This window comes from Vulpes vulpes, chromosome 5 (genome assembly GCF_048418805.1).
Source record: "Vulpes vulpes isolate BD-2025 chromosome 5, VulVul3, whole genome shotgun sequence".
NCBI lineage: Eukaryota > Metazoa > Chordata > Mammalia > Carnivora > Canidae > Vulpes > Vulpes vulpes.
In genome coordinates, this window is record NC_132784.1 from 120,753,928 (window position 1) to 120,769,268 (window position 15,341).

General features: G+C 36.7%; 1 protein-coding gene across 2 annotated transcripts in view; it reads right to left on the minus strand.

Moving 5' to 3' along the window:
- Window positions 1-568: 568 nt before the first annotated feature.
- Window positions 569-15,341, minus strand: part of GNAI1 (G protein subunit alpha i1) — an 81,800-nt gene continuing 67,027 nt past the window's right edge. For both annotated transcript variants that reach the window (XM_026006108.2, XM_026006109.2), the window contains exons 6-8: window positions 10,080-10,209; window positions 8,776-8,929; window positions 569-2,638 (exon numbers count right to left, since the gene is read on the minus strand). In XM_026006108.2, coding sequence (XP_025861893.1) covers window positions 2,448-2,638; window positions 8,776-8,929; window positions 10,080-10,209 — 475 coding nt within the window. In that variant the 3' untranslated portion in view covers window positions 569-2,447. The remainder of the gene's footprint in view (window positions 2,639-8,775; window positions 8,930-10,079; window positions 10,210-15,341) is intronic.

Consider the following 15,341-nt stretch of genomic DNA (forward strand, 5'->3'; position numbering starts at 1 on the left):
AAGATAACACAACTGCAGTTCTATGTTAGGATAATTGGCCTGGATTAGAGAAAGGGGAAATGGGAGGTGAATTTAATTAATGCGCCATTTCCTGTGGAAGTTAAGCAAAAACCTGCATTCAGTAGGTGGTAGTAGGAATGGGAAGAAAAAAAAAAAAAAGCATTAAGGCACCAAAAAAGTAGAATTGGGAGTGAAATGGTGGCTTATCAGAAATGGAGACGAGGGCTAAAAAGAGTTCTAAGTGGTTCAAAAGCTTCCCACTGAGAGACTGAATAAATGATGGTACTGACTAGCTATACAAGGAGGGGAGAACTAGTTTAATGGGAGAACAATGATGAATATGGTTTGGGGCATATGGACTTGGAGCAGGGCGTACATTCTCAACAGGGGACATCAAGCAGGCAGTCCTAAATGTGGCACCACAGCTCATGAGGAAAACTTGAGCAGAAAAATCTACTCAAGCTTCTGGAGTAGATGAAATTGCAAAAAGATAGCAAAGACAGAGAACAAATGGACATTCTAGATAGATAATTACATCCTAATGCAAAACATGTATTTACTCAACAGGTTTGTAAAATTTTAAAAATTTAAATTTATTAGGATTTTTTAGTAACACAATTACACAGAATAAAGTTCAGGAATTCACCAATGATGGTCACCAAGATGTGCTTCTTTGTGGCTTTTTTGAACAGTATTTCTCATGATTCAAATTTATTCATAGTATAGGTGAATTTCATACATAGCTTCACAATATGGATGTTACAGGTCTCCCATCGGTGAAATTAATGGAAACATATCTTTCATGGAAGGCACATAAAGAATCTAAACTAACACATTTAAGAAACTGTGATAACTGGGAGTTTCTTTACAAAGAAGAAAAACGAATCCCCAAAATAGAACAGGTGAAAATGTAGTCTGTGGTTACCCACACACACATACACATTACTTCAAGAAGTATACTGCAACAAAATGACAGCACATTAACTCAACTTAGAAATTACTTATCCACCAAGCTTACTGAAGGACTTCTCGAGATGAGGAGAAAAAACAGGAGGGTAGGGAATGCTGTTCATGTGGTTGAAACGAGGTCACAGAGACACATTGTGAATAATGAAAAGAAATGACTATCAAAATTCAATATCGAGCTAACACGTAAGACTTATTTCAGGACACATACAATCACTGACTTTACTTAACACTACTACTCAGTTTCTAAGTGTAATTGCCCATTTCATTCTCAGAAATAACAGCACAATTTAAAAAGATACTAACTCAAGCAAGTGGAGGAAATTTGAATAGTCTAAGGGAAAAAGAATTTTACTATAGTGTGATAATTAAATTTGAGACTAGTTACATATATGAATTTAAAGCTTGCATTATATCAGCAGCAGAATATTCAAAGATCTTTCTTGTTATCTTCCAAATAAGGAACTATCATGTATGCTAGGTACAAGGGATTTCCCAAAGGAAATACACAAATGAATGTCTCAAAATTCATTATGCTGACATATTTTTTACCCACAAAATGCTCTCAATAATCCACCTAAGCTTAGTTATAAATAAAAATGTAGTTATTTAAAGTGTATAAAAATTAATCTGGCATCGCCTTTAAGGAAATGCATGAATACCATTCAAATATTAAAATTCAAAGTGAAAACAAACCAACTGAATAAAAATTAAGTGTTTATATTAAGTCGAAGAGTATATCCTCAAAAATCTGAAATTTTAGTTTTTCAAACCCAATTCAATGTAGAATCAAATCAGCATGCACTCTTTCAAGAAAAATTAAAATGCATACAGTGTTTACATAACTGATCCAAAGGCAGGTATAGTCATCCTCTTAAGAACATTTCAATAAAACACGTTAAATTTAAAGAACAAATCATGTTATTAAAATAGTCTGTGCAAGGTTTGTACAAATATTTTTAGGATAAGTATACATAGAATCAAGATAAAGACTGCAATGTTTCCTAATATTAATTACTGTACTTAAAAATTTACAGGACATGAACATAAATAAAGCTATTTAAAACTGGCAAACACAGTAATAGTCTGTCATTCAGTACAAAGTACTTAATATTTCTGTTATTACCAAAGCCATCACGCTTAGAATCTTAAGTTGCCACTCGTAAAGCCTAAAAGTAATGTGGAAAACTAAAGTCATAAATACATGTATACATACATTTGCATATTTACACTTACGCAGAAATCATCAATACACTAGAGCCGAGCGTTAACACTGCCCTTAGGTTCACACCGTAGGACCACCTTTCATGTTTAAGAAAGGTCCTTCTCTTGCTTTCCATTAAAAAAACACAACTTTCGTCAGGTCCCAGATGCATTTGCCGTATACTACATTCTGTGTTGCTGCAAGACTCTAGTTTAGAGAGATCCACATATAAGCACTCATTTGGTTTGAAAATACATTTTCCCATTAACTGCAAAACTTAGAAGAGACCACAATCTTTTAGATTATTTTTTATGATGACATCTGTTACAGCATCAAAAACAAACTGCACATTCTTAGTATCTGTAGCACATGTGAAGTGGGTGTATATTTCCTTTGTGTCCTTTCTCTTATTGAGGTCTTCGAACTGACACTGAATATATGCAGCTGCCTCTTCATATGTGTTTGAGCCTGGGATGGGAAAAGGCAAGACAGAAGGCGAAAAGTTAAAATGAGTACATGGCTAATAAGCAAAATGGACCTGGAAATACTGAAGTCCATTTCATACATACAAAATATGTGGGGTTTTTTTTTTGTTGTTGTTATTTTCTCTTCTGGAATGAGAAAAATGATTTCTTCTAAATGAAAAACACCCGACGTTAATGACCTTTTCATGACTCTAAGCCTTAAAAAAACAAACACACATGCTCCCCAGGGTATTTTTCCCTGCCCGATCTAAATGTCAGATCTCCTCATTTTCTTCTCCTTTATATTCTCCATCCCAACACCGAGCCAACTCCCTTCTCTGATGGTGGCACGCCATTTCATTTCTAGCCTAGTGGCTGACCAAGAAATGCTGGCTGACTGAATGCCCATCTGTACTTTTTATTCCCTTTTCTCTATACACATTAATTAGCATTTCTCTTTTTTTTCATTTTTCTTTATTCAGAAACTGTACACAGGCTTATGGCCATGAGGTTGAAGACTTCTGAGTACAGACACTCCAGAAGTGGTCTGTATCTAAAGATAATCACAATGCACGCTCTGTGGGGCAGCAATACAGTGCCTCAGCTTGCCCTTGACAGAACTACACACACGTATGCACCAAAAGACATACAAAGACTGTTCATAGCGGAGGTAACCTCCATGTTAGGAAACCACCCCAAAGTTCATTAATTGCAGACTGGCAAATAAAGTTTGGTGTGTCCGTACGATGAGCTGCCATACAGTACTGAGAAATGAGAACGAAGTACTGTTGGATGTACAACCACATAAATGAGTTCCAGAAACATACTGTGGAACCAATGAAGCCAGACACAAAAAGAGCACAGAACTGTATGATTCAACTGATGTTCGGGAAGAGAAGGTAGAAAACAAAATCTATGAAGACAAAAGTCATTACTCTGTGTGTAGGGGGATGGTGGTGGTGGTGATTGCTTAAGACTGAGAGAGGTAGGGTGGGGTTTCAGGGGACCTGGAAATACTCAGTGCCTTGATCTGAGTGGCAAATATATCTGTATTTTCACTTCTTAAAATTCAATTTGCGCTAAGTGCACACATATATATTTTATATATGTATATACATAACACCTCAAAAACTGTTCCATTTGGAAAAATATCGTTAAATCTTTTGCGGGGACACTAAAAAATTATTTGCTTGGCTTTCAAGGTCCTCTGTTACCCAGTCTGATTGGTAAAGCTATTCTCTATTCCCACTGGTGGCTCACCCCATGTCAGACAGGACCTTATGCACCAACTCCCACCTGTGATACTGCAGTGCACTTCACCAGTTGTTTCCGTATCTTGGCTATAGTAAATAACGCAAAAAAATATGTGGGTGTACATATCTTTTTAAGTGTTTTCATTTTTTTTTTTTGGAAAAATTCCCCAAAGTAGAATTGCTGGATATTTCTACTTTTATTTTTTGGTTGGACTCTCTATACTGTTTTCCATAGTGGATGCACTAATTTGCATTCTCACCAGCAGTGCAAGAAGGTTTCCTTTTCTCTACAACCTCACCACACTTGTTTTGATAATACCTATTCTAACAGATAAGGGTGCTAGCTCACTGTGGTTTTGATTTGCATTTCCCTGATGATTAGTGGTTTTGAGTACCTCTTCGTGGTCCTGGTGGCCACTTCTATGTCCTCTTTGGGAAAGTATCAATTCAGATCTTCTGCCCATTTTTTTAGTGGACTGTGTTTTTTTGCTATTGAGTTGGTGTTCTTCATATAATTTTCAATATTAATCCCTTATCAGATACATAATTTCCAAATATCTTCTCCCATTCCATATGTTCCCTTTTCATTTTGTTGGTTTCTTTTGCTGTGCAAAAACTTTACAGCTTGATGTGGTCCTACTTGTGTATTTTTGCTTTTGTTGTCTTTAATTTTGATGTCAGATCCAAAAAATCATCACCAAGACCAATGTCAAGGGGCTACTGCTTCTTTTCTTCTAGGAGTTTTATGGTTTGGAGTCTTGATTTTTTTTTTAAGATTTATTTATTAGAGAGAAAGAGAAAGCATGAGCAGAGGGGAGGAGGAGGAGAAGCAGTGGAGTCTTAAGTTCATTTTGTGTATGGTAAAATATAGTGGTCCAGTTTACCCAACATGATTTATTGAAGAGACTGTCTTTTCTGCATTGTATGTTCTTGGCTCATATGTTGTAAATTTTATCATATATGTCTGGGTTTTTTTTTCTGGGCTGTTTCCCAGATATATGCATCTATTTTTATGCCAATTCCATACTGTGTTGATTACTATAGCTTTGTAATACAGTTGAAAATCAGGGTACATGCTGTCTTCAGCTCTGTTCTTTCTCAGGACTGCTTTGGTTATCTGGGTTCTTTTGTGGTTCCACACAAATTTTAGGGTTATTTATACTATTTCTGTGGAAAAAATGCCATTGGAATTTCGATAGGGATTGCACTGTATCTGTAGATTGTGCTCTAGGTAGTATGGGCATTTTAACATTATTTTTCTAATCCATGAACATGGAACATCTTACCATTTATTTATATCTTCTTCTATTTGTTTCACCAATGTCTATTAGTTTTCAGTGTAAAGATCTTTCTCCCTTTAAATTTATTCCTAGCTATTTTTTTCTTTCTAATGCAATTGTAAATGGTATTTTCTTAACTTCTTTCTGATACTTCATTACTAGTGTATGGAAATGCACAGTATTTCTGCTTATATACTGTGTATCCTGTTACGTGACTGAACTGATTAATAGTAGTTTGGAAGAGTGTGTGTATATGCACACATGCACGTACACATATATGTGTCATCTGCGAAGAGAGACAGTATTGCTTCTTTTCAATCTGGATGCATTTTATTTCTTTAATTGCTTAAGTGCTCTGGTTAGGATTTGTAATATTATGTTGAATAAAAGTGGCAAGACAGGGATTCCTTGTTTTGTTTCTGATCTTAGTGGAAAAGCTTGAAGCTTTTCACTGTTGAAGTATGATGTTAAAGTATGAGCTTATACTGTATGGTCTTTGTATGTTGAGGTATATTCCCTCTGTACCCACTTCGCTGAGTTTTTATCAATCATTACTTAAGGTTGAATTATGTCATGGATTTTTCTGTGTTTGAGAAAATCAAGATTTTTATCTTTAGCTTTGTTAAGGTCATAGAGCATGTTGATTTGCAAATATTAAGCTACTCTTATGTCCCTGTAACAAACCCCACTACACCATGGTGTACAATCCTTCTAACAGACTGCTGGATTCGGTTTGCTAAGATTTTGTTGAGGATTTCTGCATTTACATTTATCAGGGAGTACTGCCTACAATTTTCTTAAGTCATCTTTGTCTGATTTTGGTATCAGGGTAATGCTGTCCTCATAAAATGAGTTTGGAACTGTTCCCTCCTATATATAGATAATTTTTACAAGAGTTTTAGAAGGACTGGTATTAATTCTTCTGTAGACGTTGGTAGAATTCATCAGTAGAGCCATCTGGTCATGGACTTATTTATTGGGAGGTTTTGATTACAAAGTAATTGGTTTGCTCATATTTTCTATTTCTTCATGTTCCAGTCTTGTTAGAAACATACAACCTAAGAATTTTTCTACTTTTTCTAGGTTGTCTAAATAACCTAGTTTGCTAGATCACCACATACTTAACAAATCAAAATTTAGTATTATCAAATCATAAAAGAGTGGTGCTCTGAAATTCTTAAGCAATAAACTGTGTCCTATTTACAGAAATTAATGCAACTTGTCAATTAAAAATATGTTTTGGGGAAACAGCTTGCACTTAGTGCATAGCTCAACCTGCTGTATATATTATGTGTAGCTAGACTGCTAAGTGCCAAGAGCTACAAGATACACGAATAGATTCATGAGCACATTTCTTAATCTGATTTTAATTCTTAAGAATGGCAAAGATGTGGTGGGAGGGTGATAGATTTTTTTCTACATATACTAGAACTGTCAAGTTATCAAGGCAGGTATAGGTGATGACCTAGTTCACGAATGGAGACCTGAAAGCGGGGGTGGTGATATAATTGAAAGGAAGATAGAGGAGAGTTGAGAAAACAAACAACACGAGTTCAGTTTGAGTTTCAGGTGCTAAAAAAACAGACATGTTCAACAAGCAGTTGGAAATGCGAGCCTAAAGCTCTATAGAGAAATGAGTCGACCATGGAATTTAACATGGTGAGAATAAACAGGACTATGAAAGGAGAGTGCGCGAAAAGATCACAGGTTGCAGATGGAATGTGCTGAAATGCCAACATATGGATATTTAAGTGAAAGAGGAGGAAATAGGAGCAGGCAGTGGTAGAGAGAAACCAAGTGACTAGTTTAGAGGCTATAGAGGCTGCTTCTATACAGAGTCAACAGTCCGGAATTAAAAGGGAAGGTTGCAGCAAGAAGCAAGGGAATCAAAACGTAGGATGCGCAATGAGGACTTGACATTATAATCCTAACACTGGGCATGTGAAAAAATTATGTAATACTCTCTGTGTTCAAAGACTGTGAGATCACGGATTTTTATTAACTTGACAACATAAGAAATACTCTTTGCTGCTCTGAAATCCCTATAGGCATATGATATTTATGGATTCATTTGGGAACTCTGATAATATTAGCACAAATTGGTTACTTCATAATAGAAAATGACAAAAATAAACTGAAAGATGAAAGTAAAGGCAAAACTGAGGCACCTTGATTCTGGTTAGCTTCAAACTTGGACACAGGACTACAAATAATTTTATACCTAAAAAGCACTAAAATGTTTCTGGACAAGGTGACAGGAAACTATGACTTTCAGAGAGAAAACAAAAGTTAACAAGCAACTATGTCAAATTATTTTGAAATGAAGTATAACCCTGGAGGCCACAAAAAGACCTGGAAGACTGAACAGTGTGATTAATTTATCAAAGAACTTTCCCCTTTGGTTCTAATGAGAATTTAATTCTGGTTGTCTGGTTGTTAATGGTCTAGGTGCAGAAGTGCCCCAGATGTGGGTCTGGACCTGGACTGTCACTAAAGCCCGAGCACTCCCACCTGCCTGAGCAGGATGAAAGAGGACTCGCCTCACAGGGGGGTTTTATCAGTGCCTTTGGAAAAAGGCGGTAAATACATAATACAAGACTCAAATTTTGTTCATAATGAAATGAGTTCTTGAGAATTTTTTTTTAAAGGATGGAGTGAGGGTAACTTGTATCATTAGCTAAATGAACCAAACTCTTCAGAATATTTAGGTTTAGAGATCCTATAAACCAGTGGTAGTTAAATTCTTTGAGGCACAGAGTTCTCCTCATTAAAATAAAATCTTACTCAGAAACCCAATATGCAAAACAGATTAAAAACGAAGTCACTCTGCTTTAATAAGAGAGATGCTGTCTGTGTGCATGTCTGGTGGAGGAGAGAGGTGTCTCCCTTCCTGAAACCCACTTTTCAACAGCAGCCCTGGAGGTTCCAAGAAACTCAACTAGGACCAAGTTTTAGCTCAGCTTCTGATTTTACAAATGGGGTACTGAAACCCAGGTAAATTAACTGCCTTGTTGAAGATCAAAGAGCTAATCATGGAAAGGCCAGGACTGTACCTCAGGTCTCCTTTTGAAGTGTGAACCATTTCCCAGAGCTGGGAAATTACAGTACCATTAACAGTCTCATTACCAGTGCTGGGATTTCTTGTGAACCTTTGCCTGACTCCCCTGAAAATGACTCATGGATTCCTTCTTCATTTATCCCTCTATAATCACCATTCACACTCCTTTGTAGTAACATGTTGCACTACTTTATGAGTACATTTGTCTTTTTGAGATTAGACTGTGAGCACAGACATGTCTTACTGTGCATCACACCTACCTGACATGAGATCTGGTCACTGGATGAACAAATCAGTGTTTTAAATTTACGAAGACCTAAGATTCGTCACAGAAAATTATCTAACACCTTTTCCATAGGCCTATGTTTATTTTCAATAATCTTAGCTATATCTCAAGGAAATATTTGTCCTTCAGTGTGTTTAATAATTTCCCATAAAAGTAAGAGTCATTAAGGCAAAAGATTCAAAAATCTGTTACTGAAATCTTGTGTTAGGGGGACTTTCACTATAAATACATAACCTGACCAGTTATCCACAGAGAGTAAAATACCTGCATATTCAGGATAGCAAATAGTGAGAGGGCTCTTTTTGATTTTTTCCTCGAAGAGATCCTTCTTGTTTAGAAAAAGAATAATAGATGTATCTGTAAACCATTTGTTGTTACAAATGCTGTCAAACAACTTCATGCTTTCATGCATTCGATTCTGTAACAGAAAATAACATAATCTGTTTGTCTCAATGGCAAGGATTTTGAGGACTATTACTTTTAAAAAACAGTGTTAGAATAGAATAGAGCTTAGTCCGCTGATAAGTAACATACCAGAGAAACACATTCCTGCCATTTAGGAACAAGTACACTTGATTACAGGTGAGGTGAATGTATACACCACTCATCACTTTTTGCATTCAACCAGTACTTGTGGAGTGCCCACTGTGTGTCACTGTGCCCGGGAACACCCTGCTGCAGGACCCTGCAACCTACAGATGCCAAGTGCGAACATCTGAAGAGAGACCTCACTGTTACAGAGTGAATCGAAGTTTCCATTAAAAGACAAGGAGGGTTTTTAAAGATTAATGTATTAAACTGAACAAGCTGAAACACGATTAGCCCAACGTTCTAAATATAATGATGTATCAGGGAAGGAAACCTCCAACGCTGTTTCCTGCCCTTCTAGTATCTGTGGTTTCTAAAAGGACACCGATGAATTTTATAGCATCGAAATGAGAAAAATGAACGAATGATGGTATAGAGTACCTGCTGCACTGTAACTGTATGTACTCGACTTTCAAAATACAAAAAGTGACATTTCGAACTTTCCCCCCCCATCTGAACTAAAGTTAACTTAAAATGACAGAGTTCTGGGGCATGTGGGTGGCTCAGTGGTTGAGCGTCTGCCTTTGGCTCAGGTCATGATCCTGGGGTCCTGGGATCGAGTTCCATATCGGGCTCCCTGCAGGGAGCCTGCTTCTCCCTCTATGTCTGTCTCTCTCTCTCATCAATCAATAAATAAAATCTTTAAAAAAAGAAAAAAATGAGCCTTAGATTATTATGAGGACTAACTTTACTTTCAGTTACTATGTAGATACTAGATATAGGAAGTGCACAGGTAAGTACATAGGGTTGAAGTGAGATTAACTCTGTCTTGTCTTATTTTAGGGGTTCATCTGTGCTTCTTGAGTGAGTATACTTCTCTTATTATATAAACAGAAGAGCTAGAGAAAAAAAAAAGCCAGCTGAACTTTCAAATAATTCATGCATTAGCAAGAATTACTCAATTTTTCTCAGAAAAATTCTTGGCAACATCTCCAGCCCTTTATATTTCATGCTTATTCTTTAACAGTGGTTCTACTTGCCATTTCTTCATCTTCAGCTAGAACCAGGTCATAGTCACTCAGGGCCACACAGAAGATGATGGCGGTCACCCCTTCGAAGCAATGAATCCATTTCTTCCGCTCTGATCTCTGTCCTCCCACATCAAACATTCTGTCAGAGAAACAGTGAGTTTGACATCACATTAAATGTTCAAAAGCTCTGAGGGGTTCTATAATATCATCCCCACCCCCGAAAAAAAAAAAAGCTCCAAATTGCAGGGGGATGTCGGATGAAAAGGGGAACATTATGGGAGGAAAATGATGTCACAAATTGGTGTTCGCAAAGGGGAAAAAAGTCTGGTTTTCAAATTTTTGATTGAAAACAAAGCCCAAAATACCCTCAAAAAAACAACACATTCATTAACATATGAGAACACTTAGATCAGAACATTAAAGCAGATACAAATGAGTGGACTAGACTATGAGTAAACACTGAGAAGTCACAGGAAGCAGCCAGGCAATGCAGAGATAATAGAGTATATTCAATTTGCCAAAGTCACAGAACATTACAGTCAGAGTACATGGTCCCCTCTGCCCACTTTAAAATGTCGCCCTTTCTCCCAGAGGCCGCAGGTAGGACTTTTACGTAGAGAAGAAACCTTATTCCAGATAAGAAAAAGCTGAGCAAGCAAGTGATATTTACATGGGGCAAACAGGTTACCTAAATTAAAAAAGTAAAACCATATTAAAGGAACAAAAGAGATGAAACAGGACATAACTGTGTTGCCCTACTGAACAGGTTCAAAATTTAGAGTGAAAATACTCAATTTTTCTACAATAGATGACAGCAGACCACTGTAGCTTAGTGCAGGGTAAGAAGACAAACCGTGTGAAAACAATGGTCTTTCCTCATCTTTTCCTTATAAGACTTTTTTATTACGTTAAGCCAAAGTTTAAATTCACATGGATGTTATGCAACCTAGAAATAGCCAATTATATAATGGAAACACTATGCAAACTGGTACATTTTAAGAGGCTCCATTTATCTAGATGTCGCACTAATTAAAACAGTCCCTATTTAATTCTCAGGCAAAAAGAATTTCCCTGCAGAGTAGTATTGGCCTATAAACCAAATCTGAGTACCTCAACTGATATTGTTACTTTTATCATCATTCAAGTGCCCTTCATTCTTTTGGGTTAGAGAACTGTTTATTAAGTGTGCTATATCACAAAATGATTCTACCACACAATAAATTAAAATGGGTAAGACCCCCCCCCCAAAAAAAAGAGAGCTGACGGTAAAGATCAAATAAAGAAAATAGAAAAGAAATTAAATGGTTACCATCTGTTAAACTGCCAAGGAAAACAGTTTGAAGATAACCTTATCCAAAAGACTATTTTGGGTAACTTCTTTGATCCAATGGCACGTATATCCTGACCACTCAATATAAAGTAACAACCAAACCCATCTCACCCCCTCCCACAATTTCCTCCTGTGACGGTGGGTTTTAGGTGTCAATTTGGCTAAGCAGTTATTTAGTCCAACACTGACGTAGGTGCCGCTGTGAAGGGATATCACTGCTGTGGTTGACAACTATAATCAGTCGTCTTTCAGTAAAGAAGATCATCCCTGATAATGTGGGGAGACTTCCTCCAGTCAGCTGGAAGCCTTAAGAACAAAAACAGATCTTCCTAGAGGGAAAAGAAATTCTACCCTAGGATGGCAACATCGGTTCCTGTCTGTGCCCTAGGAGCTTGCGCTGGCCAGCCCTCTGGTCACGTGAGTCAATTCCTTGAAATGGACCAGCCTGACTGACATAAATTTTAGGACCCACAGTGGGGAGCTGCTGTGACAAGTGGCTGTAGAATGAACTGGGTAAGAAGCAGAGGCTGGAAGGATCCTGAATCACTCAACAGAGAAGTCCAGACTACTCTGAAAAGATGGTTGGTTAGAAATACAACATAGAAGGTAGCAATTTTGGAGATCTAGGGAGTGTGCAAAGGATGGTGGGGTCTTCTCCTACCTTAGAGGATACGTGAATGTTAATGATGTTTTTGATGAGTTCTCGAAGGAAATGAGAAACACGTTCTTGGACACTGGAGAAAAGGTAATCCTTGGTGTAGAGTCACAAAACCTCTGCTAGAAGGCTCTAGTACTGGATGTTAGGAGATGAACTTGAATAGTAGTTGAGGAAATTTCCTAGCAAAGTGTGCAGAGTATGGTTTTGTTTCTCCTTGTTGCTATCGTAAAAAAATATGAGGAAAGAGAGAGAAGCGGAGGAAAACCAGGGAAGAAGGCCATGCGACCAAGGCCAAGGAATGCAGAGCATTTCCAACCAGTACCAGAAGCAAGAGAAGATTCTTCTGTAAAGCTTCTAGAAGGAACACAGTCCTGCTGACACGTGGATTTCAAACTTGGAGGCTCCAGAACTATGAAAGAATAAATTTCTGTTGCTTTATACCACCTCACTTGTGGAAACTTGCTACAGCTACCCTAGGAATGAATATGTCCCTCTTGCTTTTATTTCTCACTCTAGCAATTTATTACCTCCTGATAATTATAATATTTACTTCATCTTGCCTCCTCCTGTCCCAACAATGTAAAGACAAGACTTTGTCATACTTCATAAATATTTGCTGAGTGAATGAACTACGTCTTACAGAATATTTTAAAACGCCTTCAAATGATAATAGACAAACCTTATTTCCTTGTTCAAGATCTAGGTCTTCCAGTTATGCTGTGGGATGTTACGTGTAAGAGAGCTTTACCTTGATAATCCAGTAGTTTAACTACAGAAGAAATCTCAGCTTATTTTAGCAATGAACGAGCGTCATTCATAGATTTGTCATAAACAAAGAACCTTCCATCTAAACAAGCACTTCTCAAACATTAGTGTAGATCAGAATCACCAGGTGGGCAAAATTGATGCTGCTGATCTGGGGACCATACTTTGGGAATCACTGGTCTTAACTCATTAAGCCAAGGAGCAAAAATGACTAAAATATGATGTTACAAATAACTGTGCATAAGGCATTATTCCTTTTTCACACATTAGAATTATCTTAAAATTCTGAACTATTTTTTTTAAATTAACCAAAAACAGAACAAAATAATATGTTCTCCTTCAGATGAACAGATGAGAGTTTTTTTTCTAGCATCAAAGAGGGAATGAATTTGAGTTTTCTTAGGTTTCTTTTTTTTTTTTTTTTCGGGGAGGGGACGGAAAAGGTACACAAGGATATTGAAGATTCTGAGATGTTCTGATATTCTCAGACTGTCCTATGAGACCAAGACCGACTGGTACGAAGCCAGATGACCCTACAGGCATATCAACCCTATACATATAACGTACTCCAAAACCCATTTCACATTTATACGACTATAGAAAAGGAAGAGAAATCTATCCTACAATTTTATAAGAGAAGGGATGCTGTAATTCTCTATTTGGCAAAAAGTAAAGTGGTTGATTCCTTAAAGCAAAATGATCCACGCAGACACTTTCCACAAACGCCTAGTCAGAGAGGTGAGAATATGTATTCTTAAATTACAATGCCTTATTGCCTCCTCTTGAATTTAAATTCTGATCATACAAAAAACTAAGTGAAACCGAAATTTTACATCAGCTGTTAAAATGAAAGAACGAATTACAATACAAAACACACAGAAACGAGAAACACAGGAGCTCCTGCAGAATCATTCTAAGTCTCCTTCTGCCCTCGTTCTCCCCAGCTCCGTGCATTTTCTCCTCAGACTGTATTTGTTAAAGCCATTAGCTGAACATAATGATTTAAGCTTGCTTTTAAAATAGGGTGTTTAAAAAAAGAGTAAACAAAAAGCAAAAAAAAAAAAAAAAAAAAAAAAAAAGGATCAGAATCTAAGTAAAAACAAACAAAAAAAACCCCAAAAACTTTGAAGCCTCATTCTGACAGTGAGTTTCCTTAAAATTATAACTTTAAGATAAATGTAATAATAATAGTTCCCAGATCAGACCTATCAGACTATTTAAATATTAATGTTTTACTATTCCTGACTTTGGTCATTTAATATCCTAGAAGAACTGAACAGATTAAAAGAAAGTAAATGATTTTGGTAAGAGCTACTGCCAGCAGCCAAAAAATGTCCACTGCCAGCTTACAAACTGGCGAAAAAAGAATGGAATTAAAAGGAGATGAAAAAGTTGATCATGTATTTAAGTACATAAGTACAAAGTTACATGGTCAGATAAACTATGAATTGTAATTCTGTTTTTTAAAAAAAAGCAGGCAATGTTTTTGGGGGGGGTTTGGAGGGAAGCTGCCATGGAAAATTAAAATTCAATTTTGGTTTTCTGGAAAATCAATTACAGGAATCACTGATAAATTAGTGGGATAAATTAGTGACTAATGATAATAAACGTATTTAAAATACTTATAGAAGAGGGGCATCTGGGGGGGGGGGCTCAGTCAGGTCAGCCTCTGACTTGATTTCAGCTTGGGTCGTGATTTCAGGGTTGGGAGATCAAGACCGATGCCAGGCTCCATCCTGGGCATTGAGCCTACTTAGACTCTCTCTCCCCCTCTCCCTCCTCCTCTCCCACCCCCTCAGGTGCACGCATGCTCTTGCTCTCTCTCTCTCTCTCCCCCAAAATAAGATACTTATAGAAGGAATCAGAAGTACATTTGCATCAGTACAGTTGTATATATGTAACTGTACTTCCCACGACTTTTAACAGTGACCTTCAAGAATATTTTTCATCTTTGACTAGGAATCTTTAGGTGCTTTCAGAAATTCTGCTTCATTAAAACTGTTTCAGAGCATTAGGGTTATCTGAAGCACAGTCCAATAACTTTTTCATACTTTAAAAAAGAGGAACATAGGTCTGAAAATTAATGTTTCACTAAACTTCCCTGAGTCTCATTCATTATGAAATAAGTGTATTGGACAAAACAAGCTCTGAGATCCCTTGCATTTCTACAGGCTACAATTCAGTACTTCTCTGCTCAAACTTCATTAAGTTAGTATTTAGCATACTCTAAATGACATTTTTCATCATGAAAAAGTGCAAACATTTGAATGAATAAAAATTTTTAAAAGGTACCCTTCATTTTTACCATTTCCATAAATAAGCATATGTACAATCAGTAAAATTCTAAGAATACATGTTAACACTTCCTCCAAATATGCAATATCAGAGCAATATTTTCTATTTAGAAATAAAAGCTAAAAATTATTTTTATTTAAATCACTTTGAAAAATATAAACAAGAGATTTGCATGTCCATTTTTTCTTAAATAAAAATTAAATATTCCTAAGAATGTTTCCTG